General features: G+C 43.0%; 2 protein-coding genes across 2 annotated transcripts; one reads left to right on the top strand and one right to left on the bottom strand.

Annotated features, from left to right (window-relative positions):
* The first annotated feature begins 5577 nt into the window (after positions 1 to 5577).
* Positions 5578 to 7635, top strand: LOC103715445 (probable leucine-rich repeat receptor-like protein kinase At1g35710). The gene has a single exon (XM_017844782.2). The coding sequence runs from the start codon at positions 5578 to 5580 to the stop codon at positions 7633 to 7635; it is 2058 nt and encodes a 685-aa protein (XP_017700271.2).
* Positions 7636 to 12221: 4586 nt separating this feature from the next.
* On the bottom strand, positions 12222 to 17266 carry LOC103715442 (MDIS1-interacting receptor like kinase 2-like). The gene is made up of 2 exons (XM_039117049.1): positions 13735 to 17266; positions 12222 to 12982 (listed from the first exon to the last, which is right to left on the bottom strand). Exons 1-2 carry the CDS (start codon positions 17228 to 17230, stop codon positions 12615 to 12617), a joined length of 3864 nt encoding a protein of 1287 aa, XP_038972977.1. The 5' UTR covers positions 17231 to 17266; the 3' UTR covers positions 12222 to 12614.
* Positions 17267 to 19986: the final 2720 nt, after the last annotated feature.

Below are 19986 nucleotides of genomic sequence, written 5' to 3'. Positions count from 1 at the left end.
AGTAGCATGAAATATTTCATAGCTGACTCGTTTGGGAGGTTGTGACACCCTTTTAAAGGAGAATTTTTTATGTAGTTATTAGTGAGAAATAAGCAATTAACAATGTATTAACTAAGGAAATAAGGATGATTTGGCATTAAGGATCGTGCATTATGCAAAATGATACTTCATTGCACATCAGCCGTATACAGATAACAACTTTTGAAATAAAGCTGGGCATATTTTTTGAAGGATAAACACCGTAAAAAAATCTAATTAGCTTATATACCCGTCGGAGTCTGCTTCTTCGCCCATGCATCATCAGGCTGGGACAGGCGTCTTCAGCCGGCCCACAAGCCCACTAACTGGGCTAGAGGATTGGGCGGGGCCTAGCCACTTCGGGCCGGCCCACGAGCCCTAAAAGCAATTTGTTCTGGGTTATTACAGCCTTCCCCTCACTTGTACTTCTTCCAAGCACCAGCCTTAGATCAGCACTGAGAAAGGCAGCAAGTAAGCGAGGGAAAGAGAGATTCAGAGAGAGAGAGTGAGGGCGTCAGTGGGAAGAGAGCTTTCTAGGAATGTGGCAACTCTTCGGGAGTTTACAAGGAGAAGCGTTGAGAAGCTCTGTGGCTTTTCTAGGCCGTGGTTTTTAACTGCTCTCAGTGGACATAATGCAGATATCATTAATTGAACTAACAAAGTACTGCAATTCTCTTAAGAGCCCCCTGCTCGCCTGCTCTCAGCCAAATGGCTTCCTAAAGTGATTCTAGATTTGAAAACAAAAGCTAGTCTGCCAGTGGATTATATACCTATGTACTAGCATGTAACTCCTCATGCAGAAGAGGATTCTATATCAATAGATTTCATAAGGTACATCATATTGTTGAATTAAATTAAATATTTTAAACCTTTTTGAAAACCGTGCCGCATTTAATTCCCACTTTTTTTTTCCGATTTCTTTCCTTTTCGCGGGATTGAACCGGGCCAGTGGGCTCTTTGCTACTTTTGGCCCGCGACTGCTTTGACTTGGTCAACGGCCAAGTATCAAGCATCCGCGCGCAAACAAGGGAGCAAATATGGAAATAGACGGTAGGATCAAAGGAGCACAAGAAGACATGTTATCAATCCGTGGGAGGAGATTCTACTTCTTTTGGCCCGCATCTGCTTTAACTTGGTCAACGCCTGTTATCTTTTTTTGGTGGCCCACAAGCGTATATAAAGAGCTTTAAGGATCATTTCAAACGCAATAAAAAATTTCTCTTCTCCCTCTTGTTCTTAATCACTTCTCCTCTTAATTTTAATTATTTTTCTGAATTTCTTTTGAGCTATCTGCAAGCGTGAACGTGCTCTTTTTTTTTCCTGGAGGGCACTGATGGGGAAGACGTGGTTCTGTACTGGGTTGGGGGGCATAAACTTTTTTGGGACAGCGCGTCAGCGTGCTTCGATCCATAGGTCATCTTCCTTCATTTCTTCATTTTCTTATTCTATTGTTAAGTAAATAATTTGCTAGTTTGTTCTTCTTGTTTACTGTTTATGAATATTAGAAATATTGAATTATTGATTTATGAATTATATTTGTGCATCTAGGCTAACAATTCAGAAAAGTTCATGTGCTGTTAGCACTAGATTTTAAATTGCAACATTTATTAGACATTCCGCCACATATTGCATACATAATCTTAGTATGATATCACAATTTCCACATATTGCATGCACAATCTTGGTATGATATCACAACTGCTACATATTGCATGCACAATCTTGGTATGATATCACAACTGTTACAGATTGCATGCACAATCTTTGTATGATATTACAACTGCCACATATTGAATGCACAATCTTGATATGATATCACAACTGCCACATATTGAATGCACAATCTTGGTATGATATCACAACTGCCACATATTGCATTCACAATCTTGGTATGATATCACAAGTGCTACATATTGCATGCACAATCTTGGTATGATATCACAACTAAGGCTGCAAATGGGTCGAGTTGATCGGTGACCCGATCCGACCCGACCCGACTCGAATTTTAGGACCTGCGGATCCGGGTCGGGTCCTAAAATTGGATCCGAATCATTTTTTGGGTCGGGTCTGCTGAGTTACGCCCCGTTCGATGCGACGTTCGCAGCGGAATTCGAACGGAACGTTGTTCATCGTATGAACGCGCCTCGGATCGTAGAATTCAAAAAATTTTTCGGATCCAAATCCAGAAGATCTTTGAACTCATTAGGAAGGTGAGATTAGAATCTGAGGAAGGTTGATTAAGATTTATGAAACTGAAACAAAAATCAAAAGTTTTAGTTTTGAAGATCTCATCTTCAAATATTCTGCAAGTGTAAAACACCGCAGCCTGATGATCTATTCTAGGTTTCTGTTTGAGCCGCACAATTGTCCGGCTTCTACAGGTATCCACACGAGGATCTAATCATCTGAGATAGGGTCTTACCGGAGTGCTAGCTCCTTGCAAAGACCTCTCATGACTATCAAATAGATTGGAAGAAATCTGCAACATACCTCCTTGAAGAAGAATCCTTTCTTCTTTGATCTTACTCGCAATGGAGGAAGAGGAAGGAGGAACCTTTGCGCGTGGATCTTCCTTGCCTTGATGCCGTGGAAGAAGAGGATGCAAAGGACCCCCTTGCTGCCGTGGAGAAGGAGGAAGAATGGGCTTGGGCGTGGAGGAAAGAACTCCTTTCCTTGGGCGAATTGATCTCTTCCTAGGTTCTTCTTCTTTCTTTCTTTCCAACACTTGGAAGAAGATGAACTTGATCTCCCTTGCTGCCGTGGGAAGAAGAGGGGAAGCCTCTTGCTGCCGTGGGAAGGGAGAAGAAAAGAGGAAGGGAGGCATGGAGAGGAAGAGGAGAGAATTTTTTAATAATGTCTCCCTTGCTATCTCCTAATCTTATTAGGAGTATGGGACTATAACCCACCCTTGGATTAATGCCAAGGGTCTAATCCTTGTGCTCATAGATGCATGATATGTGTCCACTTAATCAATTGATTAATTTCCTAATCATATTAGGATTCCTAATCTCATTAGGAGAATTAATTGATTTGGGAGCATGCATCCTACGACGCCATATGGACTTTAAAGTCCGCATAGTGCGAACACGACTTAAGTCATATTCATCCTACGACGACATGTGGTCTTTAAAATCCGCACAATCCTTGGTTTAATCAAATTGACCCAATCATGAACCCAAATCAATTTGCAACGAGAAGGTCATCGCGTGAGGCTAGATGCTTCAACTTTATAGATCTATGTGTCTGTCATTTTTTATTTTTTTTTGGTGAAAAAAAAGGGGAAGGGGAGAGAAAGAGATAAGCCATCCCCGCGTAGCAGCCCCCACCCTGCCAGGAGAATGTTCGATGCGGGCAGAAATAACCGTGTGTTGGGAACCCCGGCCGGTTTTACTCATACACTCCCCACCCGTAGGCCCGGCTCAGTTACTCCTCTGGGCTCCGGCACGAATACCACGTATGAGTACGTCACACCTGGCACCACCGAGGCTACCAGCAGAGCGATACACCCTTCCAGACCCCGTGTCCGAGCAGAGAGCATCCGGTTTCCACAATTTAATCGACGCCTATGTGTTTCGAACTCGGAACTACTTGGTTAGAAGTAAGGCCATGCTCCCATTAGGCTACCACCTCAGTTGCTGTGTCTGATATTTTCAAGAAAGCAAAATTTTCGACGTGTGCAACACTTCTACAAGAACAGCTCAGTTCCCTAACGTTAGAAGGCAGCGTGAGTGCAATTTCTCAGCAGAAGAATCAAGCTGGAAAAACGAGTTGTCAACTTGTCATTTAACCTGGAAAATAGCATCCCCAATTAATAGCCAGGCAAATTAAGTCTGTCATGCCCATGTGAAGTCGGGCATGACTCTCTCTCTCTCTCTCTCTCTCTCTCTCTCTCATTCTCTGACCTTGGATTTTGGAGCAAAATCTTCTTTTAGTAAGATGGCCCCGCTCTTTTTCTCACAATGGGTGACTTGTGTATAAGCTTGAATCACTGACATATTATTTTATGAGATTCAGCAACAAAACTATATATATTGCTAATTAAATTCTATTTAATCTGAAAATACTATGCTTATAAGCGCAACATCAAAACTTTAGCAATATCCATAAATAATCATTACAATATTATAATTTTTTGCAATAATTTTTAAAATAACTACTATAGAATAAAAATTTCTTTTAGCAATTACAAGATGCCGTTACCATACAGTTACTTTTAGCAACACTCCTGATGAACCCTGGGTGGCCTTTTTTCAGCCTCCCTTATCCTCAAAAAAAAAAAAAAAATACTCCTGATGAACCGTGAAAATATGATATATCTTTTATAATATTTTTAAAACTGTTGCTAGAAAGCATTTATTGTAATTGATTTTGCCGAGTATTACTAAAATTTCATCGTTATAGATTTTGTTTGCTATAGTGGAGCAGAATTTTCAGTCTATTATTAGAGAATTAAGGTGCTTTAGTGATATGCTGTCACTCTAGAGGTTGCAAGTTAATTAGGATCCCTAAGCTGAGACTATGCATAACTTTTTGAAAAATATATTGGACCTTCATATTCTTCTTTAATGTTCCACCATTGCAACAAAGAATTTTTCACTATTTCTATCATTTTAAGAGAGCAAAATTTTCAATATATGCGGCACATCTACAAAAATAACACAGTTCCCTAATAATCTACTCGGTCAAACATTTAGAAAGTAACATCGATGAAATTTTTCAACATAAGTATCCAACTTGAGAAATTGTCCCCAATTGATATAACCATGTAAAGTAAGGCGTCATGCTATGTAAAGTCGTGCATGACTCTCTCTTCTCTCTCTTTCTCTCGGTCATTCCCGACTACGGACTTTGGATCAAAATCTTCTAAAGAAATTTACGAAGCAGATGTTATATATTATCTTTTTTTTTAATGCAAAGGGAGGGTTAGATCACCCTTTTTTATTAAAGGGGAATATATACAGAAGTGTTATATTGCAAAGGAAAACTGCATTGGCCAGTTACTAAGAAGGTGTTGGCCACAGCAGTTCCCGAAGACAAACTGAAATTTATTTTTTATTAATAAATTATTTTAATAGCAAAATACATAAATTCTTTTAGTGATCTTTATCAGTTTCCAGTATCATTGGTGTCTCGGCCTTCGATAAACTGGAAAATACATAAATTCTCATAGTGATCTTGAGCAGCTAAGCTCGTTTTAGTCGATATGCTCGGTGCAATGTTCAATGAAAGAGACCTTGATTTGATCCCGTTCTTCTAAAAGGCCGTCATGCTGCCTGACTAAAAGGTAAATGTGCAAACCACGTGCTCTGCGCCATGACTTCATCTACTTGATCAAAGTATGAACTCTAGAAATTCGCAAAAGCAACATAGAGGCTGTGTACCGTCACGCAGACATTAAGATTTTTTAATTTTTTCACACCCTTCAACCAAGCTTCCGTTTGACTCCCTCTCGGCATCCTCCCCACCCCTCCCTCATTCATAATTTATATAAGCAGTACTCCATTTAGCCGTAAAAACAAAGTAACAAAACCAATCTCTCTGAAATCCTCCATCTTAGTCATGGAGAGAGTCCATATCCAACCTTTTCTCCTCCCCCTTCTTTTGTTCTTCTTCCTCTCCTTTTTGGAGGCCGGAGCACAGAGCGAAGCACAAGCTCTCCTCAAATGGAAGTCCAGCTTGTTTCAGGCAGATGCTCTGAGCTCATGGTCCCTTGCCAACTCTACCAGCCCATGCAGATGGTTTGGTGTTCGCTGCAACTCCGCAGGCAGCATCGTGCAGCTAAGCTTACCCAATGCCAACCTCGACGGCACCCTCGATGAATTAGATTTTGCTTCTCTGCCCAGCCTCACCAAGCTCGACCTCAATACCAACCTCCTCAACGGCTCCATTCCTTCAAACATCTCTGCTCTCTCCAACCTCACCTCTTTAGACCTCAGCAGCAACTATCTCGCTGGGCCGATCCCATATCAGCTCAGCAATCTCCAAAAGGTACGCCACTTTGATCTTGGAGCCAATTACTTGGAGAACCCAGACTACACCAAGTTCAGCCCGCTGCCTTCGGTGACATACTTGTCTCTCTGCGTCAACAGTCTGACAGGGAAATTCCCACCATTCGTACTCAACTGCACCAATTTAACGTACCTTGACCTCTCGCAGAACAACCTGACGGGTAAAATACCCGACTCGTTGTCGACCAATCTAGTTTATCTCGAGTCCCTGGATCTTACCGCTAACTTCTTTAAAGGAGTCATTCCCGTTTCCCTCGCGAATTTGCCGAGGCTTCAAAACCTTCATCTTGGACTGAACAATCTCACCGGAGGGATCCCGCCCATCCTCGGGTCCATCTCCGGCCTTCGAATACTCGAACTCTATAACAATTCACTTGGTGGACCGATCCCTTCTTCTCTAGGACAGCTCCGGATGCTTGAGCGCATCGATATCAAAGCAGCAGCATTGAACTCCACTATTCCTCCGGAGCTCGGCCTGTGTACTAATCTCACCTACCTTGAGCTGTCCCTCAATCAACTCACAGGTGGCCTGCCACAATCCTTCTCGGAGCTAACCAAAATGAGCGAGTTCGGGATCTCGAGCAATTTGCTCTCTGGCGAGATCTCGCCGGACTTCTTCACAAATTGGACGCAGCTTATTTCCTTTCAGATACAGAACAACAAGTTCGTTGGGCGAATCCCACCGGAGATTAGATCGGCCACAAAGCTGCAAATCCTATACCTCTACAACAACACCCTATCAGGTCCAATCCCTCCAGAGATTGGGAGGTTGGCCGACTTGCTGCAATTGGATCTGTCGGCAAATTTTCTTAGCGGTCCAATCCCCAGAACAATAGAAAACCTCACACAGCTCACTGCCCTGGCCCTCTTCTACAACAACCTGAACGGCGCAATCCCAGCAGAGATCGGAAACATGACGGCACTGGCTACTCTAGACTTCACCACCAACCACTTGGAGGGGGAGCTGCCGGCCACCATTGCTCAGCTTCCAAATCTTAAGCTCTTATTAGTCTGCGACAATTCCCTCTCTGGGCCGGTTCCATCAGAGTTAGGTGATGCTGCCGTGCTCAATACTCTTGATCTTTCAAAAAACAAACTCACTGGTCCGATACCAACCAAGCTTGGTAATCTTGCCCGGCTCCAATCACTGCACTTGAACAACAACAGTTTGATTGGAGAAATACCTTCTTCATTGAAGAACTGCACGCAGCTGGTCGTTTTGGACCTCGAGGACAATAGAATCTCTGGAAATATTCCAAAATGGTTAGGAGAGAAACTTTCATCATTAAGGGTCCTCAATCTAAGATCGAATATGTTAAGCGATAGCATTCCTCCTCAGCTATCACTCCTGTCTTCGCTTCAGCTCTTAGACCTTGCACACAATAATATCTCTGGAAGGATCCCGCAGAGTTTGGGCAATCTCACCGCGATGGCAGAAGGCATTCAAGAAAGGGCAAAAACAATGAACTCCAAGCACCCCTTTTACTACAAAGAGAGCATTTCCATAGTTTGGAAACAAAGAGAGACTGTTTTCCAAAAAACGCTTTCATCAGTTGCTGGAATCGATCTTTCCGGGATAATCTCCGTCATGCGATCCCTACAGAGCTAACAAATCTTTCAGGGCTAGTTTTTCTGAATCTCTCAAGGAATCTTTTGGATGGAAGTATTCCAGAGATGATCGGTAACTTACAAAATCTAGAAATTCTTGACTTGTCCATGAATTACTTATTAGGTACAATTCCTCTGAGCATCTCTTATCTGACATTCTTAGATTGCTTGAACTTATCAAACAACCACTTGTCGGGACGGATACCATCCGGCAATCAACTACAAACACTTGATGATCCATCCATCTATAGTGGCAATGGTGAACTTTGTGGATTTCCACTCATCAAAAGTTGTTCAAGTAGCCAAGCATCCGATGTTCAATTGTCAACTGATGATGATGATGAAAAAATATGGGTGTATCTTAGCATGGGACCAGGATTTGTGGTGGGATTTTGGGGGTTCTTTGGTATTTTATTCTTTAAGAGATCCTTGAGGCTTGCCTATTTCCAATACATTGATGATGTATATGATAGCTTCTCTAGGGTATCAATGAGGTGATGAAGTGTGATGCAAATCACACCACCTATTATGCACGTGGAGTTGAGTCTGCAGTTTTTTATTTTGAATGAGTTTTGTTTATTTGCTGATGTATACTAGCTGTTAGTATTGGGTCTTGTGTTACCATGTCTTTAGGAGGCAGCAAAATAATATTTTTTTTGATGGCCAGAAAGAACTTCTATTAAAAGCTCTTTATTTGCTGATGTGCACTAGCTATTAGTAGTAGGCCTTATGTTACCAAGTCTTTAGGAGGCAGCAAAATAATATTTTTTATGATGGCCAGAAAGAATTTCCATTAAAAGCTCCTTTAGTCATGCCAAGATCAATCGATGTACAATAAAAATGTTAAATGAGTAATGCTATGTTGCTCCCCTTGTATGCGTATGAACAATTCTCTTGCCATATGGCGAGAGATGATTAATGCAACTCATAGATTATTCAGTTGATGATGAAGTTGACAAATCATCAATTATAGATCCTATGAACTATTTGTGTGCGCATAATGGGTACCCTGAAATATTTTCCATGCTAAAAATTCCCCATCCTATCGCTGCCCAGTTCACCAGTTCTGGTCCTATGCAAACAATGTACTTACCCCCCTTGCAGTGGTGTTCTATATAAAATTTAGTTTTATTATAACAAAACTTTATCTGCTAAAATTGTATATTTGTTATCAATCAAAAAAAGAAAAAAAAACAATGGATAGCTGTTAGCAAATCATATGAATCAGCTAACTCATAAGTTTCCCTTCAGATGAATTTCCTTGACCTTTTACCAGCTGTGCAAAAAATGGATAGGCCGGTGCAAGATTTTTATGGATGCCTTTAATGGTGGAGGACGTCATGATGGGCCTGTTTCAAGATGAGTCAAATAGAGCGAATTAACGGCTTTTTAGTTTATGTTCATTGATCAATTTATGAAAAATAGTAGCATGAAATGTTTCATAGCTGACTCGTTTGGGAGTTTGTGACACCCCTTTAAAGGAGAATTTTTTATGTAGTTATTAGTGAGAAATAAGCAATTAACAATGTATTCACTAAGGAAATAAGGATGATTTGGCATTAAGGATCGTGCATTATGCAAAATGATACTTCATTGCACATCAGTCATATACAGATAACAACTTTTGAGCATATTTTTTGAAGGATAAACACCGTAAAAAATCTAATTAGCTTATATACCCATCGCCTCTTCAGCCGGCCAACAAGCCCACTGGCTGGGCCTGGCCACTTCGGGCCGGCCCACGAGCCCTAAAAGAATTTTTTTTTTTTTTGGGGGTTATTACAGCCTTTCCCTCACTTGTACCAGCCTTGGATCAGCACTGAGAAAGGCAGCAAGTAAGCGAGGGAAAGAGAGATTCAGATATAATGAGAAGCGTTGAAAGCTCTGTGGCTTTTCTAGGCAGTGGTTTTTAAACTGCTCTCAGTGAACATATTATGCAGATATCTGGGTAAAACTTTCCTTAATTGAACTAACAAAGTACGGCAATTCCCTTAAGATCCCCTTGCTCGCCTGCTCTCAAACAAATGGCTTCCTATGATTCCAGATTTGAAAACAAAAGCTAGTCTGTCTGTAAAACCCAGGAAAAAAAAAAAAAGTGGTGGACGGGCCGGCCCGAAAAGACCGGGCCCATCCACTTATTACGATCGTGCCTAGGGCACGATCGGGGGAGAAGGGGTTACAGGGGGAGGGCGGCGGCGTGAGGGGAGGGCGGCGGCGGGGGAGGTTGATCGTCGGAGAAGAGGGCGATCGTGGGGGAAGGCGGCAGATCTCGTGAGCCGGCCGGTCAAGGAGGATAACGAGGATCCCCACCAATCGCACGAAGAGGCCTCGGATCCGTGGGTTTACTCACGGATTTCTCCACCGATTCCTCGCCGGAAGGGTCGCCAGAGCATCCCGTCGGACTGAGGTAAGTCCCTTGTGCTTCATTTCCTAGATTTGGGGAGACGTTGGAGGGGTTTGGCCGGTGAAATCGCCGGAGAAGAGTTCGAAACAGGGAACCCCTGTTTTGGCTTCTCTTTTTCGGATCTTGCCGCCGCTGCCGACCGCCGGGTTGGCCGGATCCATGGAAGCTGGGTTGAATCGGAACTGTGGGAGGTTTTGGTGAGGAATTTCTAGGGTTAACTGAAGATGGGAAGTGTGGATCCGAGGCTTTCTCCCTCGTGATCCCATCCCCTTTCCCTCTTCCTCTCGTCGGTTGGCTGTCGGCCGGTGATGACGGTGAGAGCCACTGTGGCTGCCGTCGGGTGGGGGAGCCGAGCCACCATCAGGGTCGTCTGCCGTTGATGATGGAGGAGGGGGGAAGGGAGGAAAGAGGTCATGCCGGTTCTTGGGAGAAGAAGAGGAAGGGACCACCTCTTTCTCTCTCTCTTGGCCGGCCACCATCGCCGGCGACTGCAACAGTGGCGGCCGGCGATGGTTCGGCCAGTGGTGTTGTCGGGTTGGGGAAGGAGAGGGCACAGCTATCATGGCTGCTGCCTTAGACCAAAGAAATGGAGGAAGGGAAGATGTACTCCCAACCATGAAGAGAGAGGGATCATCCCTTTGTTTTGGTCTCTTCACCGGGACCGGCCATCATCGCCGGCGTGGCAGCAGCCACGGCTGGCGACGACATAGACCGGTGGTACAAGGTGGGGTGTCGAGCCACCCCAACTGTCCCTAGATCTGGAGAGATTAAGATGTTTGGGGACCTAGTGATGGACCCCATAGTAAATGTGAATTATGGTTTTAGAATATTTAAATATTGAATAATTTAGTCTGTGAAATATAATTGATGTTGTAGGGGAAGAGTCAGCGGTGCCAGAAGATTTTGATCAGGGGACTCAGCACCCCAGCGCGTAGGTTGTGATTCGGATCTGTGCTTGTGTCAGTCCACAAACTTCTATAAGAATCCCTACAACTGAGCACCCTATTTATGCATGTATGGAAATTATCGTTGGTTATAACTTATCAGTATGTTGATATTAATTTTATGAGCTTGTATGACACATATGAGATGTGCATTTTGTTATGAAAATATTGAAATAATCAAATTGGAAAGAATTAACATATTTTTGAGAATTTAAGAAAATATGTGATGTGATTGGAATTTGATTAAACATGTAAAACTAGACATGAAGAATGGGTTGGACTAACCTTGTCATGGGATAGCCTCGACGGGCTTACGCGTGGGATAGCTTCTACGAGCTTATGCGTAGGATAGCCTCCACGGGCTTACGCGTTGGATAGCCTCTACGAGCTTATGCGTAGGATAGCCTCCACGGGCTTACGCGTGGGATAGCTGCCACGAGCTTATGCGTGGGATTTGTGCAGTCTTAGACTGGGTCATGAACTTGGTTAGTCCAAAGCCAGAAGTGAAAAGTCTGAAAACTTGGGAATCAGAATAATACGGGAATGGATCACATAATGTGAAAAAGGATTTATGAATATTAAATGGTTATATATATTTGTTGTTTATTGAGCCTTTGAAATGATGAAATGACATTTATTTTGATGCTTTGATTATTTTATTATTATTATTGTGTGTGGCTGTTGGGATTCTTACTGGGCTGGAAAAACTTATACTACACTTACATTTTTTTCAGAGGCACTGGATTCGTAGAATCTGTCGGGTGGGACAAGAAGTGAGCTCGATCTGGAGTCAGACTGCTAGATAGTTAGAAGCAGCTTATCTTTTATTGATGAACATTTGAAGATCTTGCAATTGAACCGATTGTTTATTTGGACATTTCGGATTTGTCAATTTGAATTGAGTAATTAGTTGTGGATTTATTGAAATTTTTGTTTATTTTAGGCCTTGCATGATCATTAGGACACTGCTCTAGGGCTCATGCGGCCGGTCGCGTACCGGACCCGGGTGATGGGTTCGGGGCATGACACTGTCAATGGATTATATACCTATATACTAGCATGTAACTCCTTGTGCAGAAGAGGATTCTATATCAATAGATTTCGAAAGGTACATCATAAGTCCTGAGAAATTTGTATTGGAAATATAATTTGAATTGCTTGTGCTGTGAAAAAAATACTACAGACCAAATATAGTATAATACAAAAGCAAAATTCTATAATTTGAAATAAATACTAAATTCGAATATGACAATCAGATCCCATAATTTCTGAAAATTGAACTGAGCTGATATACCAAGATTGTGCATGCAATAAATGCCAGTTGTAATATCTAATATCGTATATAATATAATAGGAGAGATTGTGCCTGATTCTGAGCTATAATAAGTTCAACTATTTTTACGTAGTGACACAGTTGGTGAGCCATTTTCTACAACCATTTCCCACTAACTACAGGCAAATGCCTATCTTCCGTCCCCATCATGTGATGCTGAGACATATTCATGAATCATTTCATAAGAAGCAGTCTGAGCCCTCTTTTACTCTTCAAGATTTCCAAGGACTATTATGCACAAATTCCTCTTCCTTGTGATTCCACAGGCAATCAGAGCCTTCACTGTCTCAGAAGACTGATCATTTCTGGAAGGAAGTCAGCTCGCTGATTGTGATCATTCGCAATGGTTCAGGGAGATAGGCTTGTGTGCGAGCAGATAACTCCTGCGCTACAAAACGCATTGAAGGTCGAGATTCTGGATCGGTCCGAGTGCATGCTAGGGCTACCTTTATGATGAAGACCACCTCCTCTGCTAATTGGCCTGTTGGAGGCACTAACCTTTGGTCCAAAACATCCATCAGCAGCACGTCCTTTCCCTCTGATGAAGCCAAAGATGGCAAAGAGGAAATAAGTTCTCCTGGGTGCTTCCCCATCATGACTTCGAGCGCCACCACTCCGAAGCTATATACGTCACATTTATCCGTCACCTTCATCGTGTAAGCTAGCTCTGCAGATAATAGAACACATTGAAATAAGTAAACGTAAAACGCCGGCCATTACTCAAATAGAACTAGTCATTTGCTGAGATTTTCCAAAATATAAGTGCTCGAGAATGGGTATCGTAGTAAATAAGTTTTCTGAAGCAAACAAAATGACAAGTAATTTATTTGTCTGGTAGATCATCTGATTGTCTAAATATTTTCAGCTTTCATTTCAGTAGTCTCATGCAATTCAGCTGATCACACTTCTAAATGAATGTTTTCGTATTAGTGAATTATAACATTCTTGTCAGACAGAGGCTTAAAAATATGCATATCGGTCTACAGGATTGAACTCATAAAAAAGAAGATGCTGAAGATATCGTAAAAGCTAAGGTAGCATAGTGTTTAAACTTTGATGGCTACTTGCATAAATCATCCAGATCAGATTTATGTGCATGTCGAGTTGTGCTGAAATCGAGTTGCTAGTTGCACATTGTATGCCAGATATTGGCTTGATGGTTTTTTTTTTTTATGAAAAAAAAAAATTGCCAAAGATCTCGCAAACAGTGGTTACTCTAATTTCTGGGTAATAATCAAGAACTGGCAATTTGATTATCGAAAACCTTTTTATCGAAATGTCTCTCCAGTGTAAATGCTATTATTTCCTAATCATACCGTGAGAAAGATGCCAAGTTCAGCAGAGTTTCATGGGAAAAAAACAAAGGGCACAGACAACAAATTGCCGAGAACAAAGAAAAGCAGATGAGGGCAGAATTACCCGGTGCCATGTAGCCATAAGATCCTGCTACCGAGGTCCAATTGGAAGAATTTGGATTCAGCAACTTCGCAGTCCCAAAATCAGAGACACGAGGCTCAAACTCTGACTCCAACAAGATATTGTTCACCGTTATATCCCGGTGCACAATAGGTGGGTTGCAGTCATCGTGCAAATAGGCCAAGGCATGAGCCACACCCTGAAGAACCTTCACCCTCATAGCCCAATCAAACTTCTTCCCCTCTTCTTGCCCATACAACACCTTCCCCAAGCTTCCCCTCTCCAAGTACTCGTACACCAGGTACATGTTCCCTCCCTTCAAACAAAACCCATGCAACTTCACTATGTTTCGGTGCCTCACCTCTGTAAGAGCTCGGATCTCGTTTTCGAAGCTCTTTATGTTTGCCTCTGGAACCTCATCAGGGTCCGATATTTGGATGCGTTTCACAGCGACTACATAACCCGACGATAGCTCAGCTTTGTAAACGATCCCGAAGCTTCCCTTTCCAATGCAGAAGACTTCGCTGAAGTCATCTGTGGCATTCATGATATCTGAAAATGCGAACTTTCCTTCTCTTTCCCATATCAATGACTGGGATGTCTCCCTGGCGGCGCTCTCCATCTCCAACTTTCCACGCCGTCTCTTCCTGCAAGCTAGAAGAATAGTTGTAACTTCAATTGCCAGTACCAGAACTCCCACAACTGGAACAACAATAGCAATGATGAGTTTCTTATGATCCTTGTGAGAACCACCACCAGAGGAACTAGACTCGCAGGAACGCAGTCCTCTCACATTTCCACATAGCCCTATGTTTCCAGCAAAGGAAGAGGCATTCTTGAAGGCCTTTCCCCCCGGAATGGCTCCTGTTAGATTGTTGTAAGAGAAGTCCACAGACTCTAAGCTGGACATACCGGCCAAAGCTGGTGGAATTTGACCGGAGAGATCATTGTGGGACAGATTGAGCGCCTGCAGATATGCGAGCTTATCTAGATTAGAAGGAATCTGTCCAGAGAGGGAATTGCCACTCAAATCTAACAGGATTTGAAAAGCCGCCAAATTGCCAAGCTGATATGGTATCTCTCCAGATAGGTTATTCCTGCTTAAATCCAACAATATAAGACGCCTCAGATTCCCAAGCTCGGTTGGTATCGGACCGGTGAGCTTGTTTTCTGAAAGATCAAGAGAAGCGAGCTGGGCAAGATCACCTAACTCTGAAGGAATGGAGGTTGATAACTGATTACTGCTCAAATTGAGCTTGTACAAGAGACTCAAGTTCCCCAGTTGAGGTGGGATTGCTCCGGACAATAAGTTGGAAGCTAAGCTCAGGTCTTGTAATTTGGTCGTGTTCCCGAATGCCACAGGAATGTCGCCAGAGATGCTGTTACCATCCATGTGCAAGAACGCGAGATTCTTGCATTCACCCCAGTCTGGAGAGAGCGTGCCCATCAACTGATTGCCGCTGAGATCCAAGTAGTTTAGTGCAGGATGGACGCTGAAAGCTTCTGATATGTCTCCAGTGAAGTGGTTCGACTCCAACCGGACTCGGAAAAGTCCCGAGCAGTTGCGCAAGCACGCCGGCAGCGAGCCTGTGATGTTGTTGTGATGCGCTGTGAAGTTTTGAAGAGCGAAGCCCTTGCATAAATCTGGAGGCAATTCCCCTGAGAAGCTATTGTTCGAAAAGCTGACTCTGATTAAACGCCCATTCTGGCCGAGGTCTCGAGGGATGCCACCGCTGAGGTTGTTGTCGAAGACTGATATGATCTCAAGATTTGGAAGCTGAGCAATGGTGGCCGGCAGCTCCCCCTCCAATTGGTTGGTGTTGAAGTCTAGATTAGCCAGTGCCGTCATGTTTCCGATCTCTGCTGGGATTGCGCCGTTCAGGCTGTTGTAGAAGAGGGCCAGGGAAGTGAGCTGTGTGAGGTTTCCTATTGTTTTGGGGATTGGACCGCTAAGAATATTTGCCGAGAGAGACAATTTCTGCAAGTCGGCCAACCTCCCAATCTCTGGAGGGATTGGGCCTGATAGGTTGTTGCTCCAGAGGAATAGGATTTGCAGCTTTGTGAGGTTTCCTATTGTTCTGGGGATTGGACCGCTAAGAATATTTTCCGAGAGAGACAATTTCTGCAAGTCGGCCAACCTCCCAATCTCTGGAGGGATTGGGCCTGATAGGTTGTTGCTCCAGAGGAATAGGATTTGCAGCTTTGTGAGGTTTCCTATTGTTCTGGGGATTGGACCGCTAAGAATATTTTCCGAGAGAGACAATTTCTGCAAGTCGGCCAACCTCCCAATCTCTAGAGGGATTGGACCTGATAGGTTGTTGCTCCAGAGGAGTAGGATTTGCAGCTTTGTGGCCCATCCAATCTCCGGTGGGATTCGCCCAACGAACTTGTTGCTCCGTATATCAAAGGCAATAAGCTCCGTCCAATTTGTGAAGAAGTCCGGCAAGATCTCACCAGAGAGCGAATTGCTCCAGATCCAGAACTCGCTCATTTTGGTTAGCTCCGAGAAGGATTGTGGCAGGCCACCTGTGAGTTGATTGCGGGACAGCTCAAGGTAGGTGAGATTAGTACACAGGCCGAGCTCCGGAGGAATAGTGGAGTTCAACGCTGCTGCACTGATATCGATGCGCTCAAGCATCCGGAGCTGTCCCAGAGAAGAAGGGATCGGTCCACTAAGTGAATTGTTATAGAGTTCGAGTATTCGAAGGCCAGAGATGGACCCGAGGATAGGCGGGATCCCTCCGGTGAGATTGTTCAATCCAAGATGAAGGTTTTGAAGCCTCGGCAAATTTGCAAGGGAAACGGGAATGACTCCTTCAAAGAAGTTATCGGTAAGATTGAGGGACTCGAGGTAAACTAGATTGGTCGAGAGTGAGTCGGGTATTTTACCCGTCAGGTTGTTATATGAGAGGTCAAGGTACGTTAAATTGGTGCAGTTGAGTACGAATGGTGGGAATTTCCCTGTCAGACTGTTGTTGTATAGAGATAAGTTTGTCACCGAAGGCAATGGGGTGAACTTGGTGTAGTCTGGGTTCTCCAAGGAATTGAATCCAAGATTAAAATGGCGCACCTTTCGGAGATTGCTGAGCTGATATGGGATCGGCCCAGCGAGATAGTTGCTGGTGAGGTCTAAAGAGGTGAGGTTGGAGAGAGCAGAGATGTTTGAAGGAATGGAGCCGTTGAGGAGGTTGGTATAGAGGTCGAGCTTGGTGAGGCTGGGCAGAGAAGCAAAGTCGAATTCATCGAGGGTGCCGTTGAGGTTGGCATTGGGTAAGCTCAGCTGCACGATGCTGCCTGCGGAGTTGCAGCGGACACCAAACCATCTGCATGGGCTGGTAGAGTTGGCAAGGGACCATGAGCTCAGAGCATCTGCCTGAAACAAGCTGGACTTCCATTTGAGGAGAGCTTGTGCTTCGCTCTGTGCTCCGGCCTCCAAAAAGGAGAGGGAGAAGAACAAAAGGAGGGGGAGGAGAAAAGGTTGGATTTGGACTCTCTTCATGACGAAGATGGAGGATTTCAGAGAGACTGGTTTTCGTTATTTTGTTTTCACGGCTAAATGGAGTATTGCTCATATATATAATATGAACGAGGGAGGGGTAGGGAGGATGCCGAGAGGGAGTCCCAACGAAGCTTGGTTGAAGGGTGTGAAAAATTAAGAACTCTTGATGTCTGCGTGGCGGTACACAGCCCTGAATGTTGCTTTTGCGAATTTCTAGAGTTCATGCTTTGATCAAGTAGATGAAGTCAAGGCGCAAAGCACGTGGTTTGCACATTGCCTTTAGTCAAGCACCATGACGACCTTTTAGTCAAACAGGATCAAATCAAAGTCTCTTGTATTGAACATTGCACCGAGCTCTTTGGATCTTTGACTAAAACGAGCTTAGCTGCCCAATGGGGAAATTTATTCGCGGGCGAGCATATCGACTTGGCTGACTTGGATCAACGAAGAGATCAGAAACGCATTTTCCAGTTTACCGAAGGACGAGACACCAATGATACTGGAAAATCATACAGATCAGTATAAGAATTTATATATTTAGCTATTAAAAGAATTTATTAATAAAAAATAAATTTCATTTGTGTCTTCGGAAACTTCTGTGGCCAACCCCTTCTTGGTAATATAACACTTCTGTATATATTCCCCTTTATATAAAAAAAAGGGTGATCTAACCCTCCCTTTGCATTAAAAAAAAAAGATAATATATAACATCTGGCTTCGTAAATTTCTTAGGAAGATTTTGTTCCAAAGTCCTTAGTCGAGAATGACACAGAGAGAGAAGAGAGAGTCATGCACGACTTCACATGGCATGACGACTTAGTTTTCAAGTGACCTAAGTGGCATGAGCTCACTATTCAACTTGAATCCATCGCATTCAATGCATGGGACTAATTTAACACGGTACAATTAGTTGATGGGAGCAGACCCACTAAATGCAACTACTTCATGTGCCGACGATGGCTAATGAAATTTTTGGGATTGTGGGTTTTCTTGTCCCCAAGATCTGATTATTGTTGCACATACCAAAACGACTGCCGCCGCGATCCCATTATATGCAAAGCAAATAAATGACCAAAATGGCAGAAGGATTTGATGGATGGCTGTGATACAACTACTGATTATTAAACGAGAAGTTTGATACTTGATTTTTCAGATCATTTTTCATTTTGGATGACTTAAAAAAATAAATATGATCTATGTCTTCATCCAAAGCATTATGTTGGAAATGCTTCATATAGATTTCATATACTACCTCAACCAGCTCATATTTGACGTGCAAAACTAATACCACGTGTGCCTCCCCAAAATTTAAAGCATGCTCATCTCCAACGCCATTCTAGGATCCTACCAGTTCTTAGAAATCCAATGACTGCTTCCGTACCTTGGATTCAATTTCGTAGCAAAGGACACTGCCATGTCAACTAAGATAGCAGACCCCAATGGCGTGAAACAAAATCCAAGGTGTGGGGCTCAAAGTAGCTTGGGTTACAGAAAAACTCAGACTGCAATCGGCTCAATTATTCTTGATTAGACTAAACCTCCGTGGGAAGGTATGGCTCATCTTCTATTAGCATTCCTTCAAGATAAATTCTGCCCAACTTAAAATATCCAATTGAACCCAAGAAAAAACTCATTGAGAACGGACGACCATATAGTTGACCAGACAAAAAAGCTAGACCTGACCCAAAGCAACCTGCCCTCCAATTGAGTAAGATATGCACCCAAAAAAGGCATTATCGCGAGAAGCACCGTTTCCTGTGGCTATTCTTGGAATTTTTCATCCGTTTCCAATTGTAAGATCCAAACTTTTTGTTAGATCATAAAAGTATTCAATCGAGCCTAGTCGCCCTCCCCTACTCTCTGCTCTCCATCACGGATGACTCTCTCAATCATGTATGACTCTCTCCATCACGGACGACTCTCTCCATCATGGACGACTTTCTCAATCATGAGACATCGATGCTTCGTGGATTAAAGTTCCCTTTCAATTTTCAATCACCCTCTGGCTCTGCTGGCTACTACAAGCCTCTAAATTTCTAATCTAATGTGTACGATGGACTGCTTGACCTTTCCATAACCACTTCGACAATTAGGGAGGATTTTTTTTTTGTGTGTGTGTGTGTGTGATGATAAGGTAGGCAAAAAGAGCCACCTGACCATTAATGATAAGGAAGGAATCTTTAAAGTTCTTTACCCCAAAACAAAACATGAGTAATCATAGAAAAGGAGAGAAAAAAGACGTGGGTGTCATCAATTCTAATCTAATAGAGGATGGCCTGCTTGACTTTTTTTTTTCTTTCTAATCTAATAAAGTGTATGAAATTTGGCTAATTGTTCTTCTGCTTGACTTTTCGATCACCACATGATAATTAGGGAGGTTTTTTTTTTGTGTGTGTGTGATAATAAGGGAGGCAAAAGAAGCCATCTGACCATTAGTGATAAGGGAGGAATCTTCAAAGCTCTTTACCCCAAAACAAAACATGAGTATTCACAGAAAAGGGAGAGGAAAAAGACGAGGAATCTTCAAAGTTCTTTACCCCAAAACAAAACATGAGTAATCATAGAAAAGGAGAGGAAAAAGACGTGAATGTCGTTAATTCTAATCTAATAGGAGATGGTCTGCTTGACTTTTCCATCACCACATGATTATTAGGGAGGTTTTTTTTTTTTTTTGTGATGATAAGGGAGGCAAAAGAGGCCACCCGACCATTAATGATAAGGGAGGAATCTTCAAAATTCCTTACACCAAAACAAAA

Source organism: Phoenix dactylifera, chromosome 2 (genome assembly GCF_009389715.1).
Source record: "Phoenix dactylifera cultivar Barhee BC4 chromosome 2, palm_55x_up_171113_PBpolish2nd_filt_p, whole genome shotgun sequence".
In the NCBI taxonomy this organism is placed as follows: domain Eukaryota; kingdom Viridiplantae; phylum Streptophyta; class Magnoliopsida; order Arecales; family Arecaceae; genus Phoenix; species Phoenix dactylifera.
This window is presented reverse-complemented; position numbering and strand designations above follow the sequence as displayed.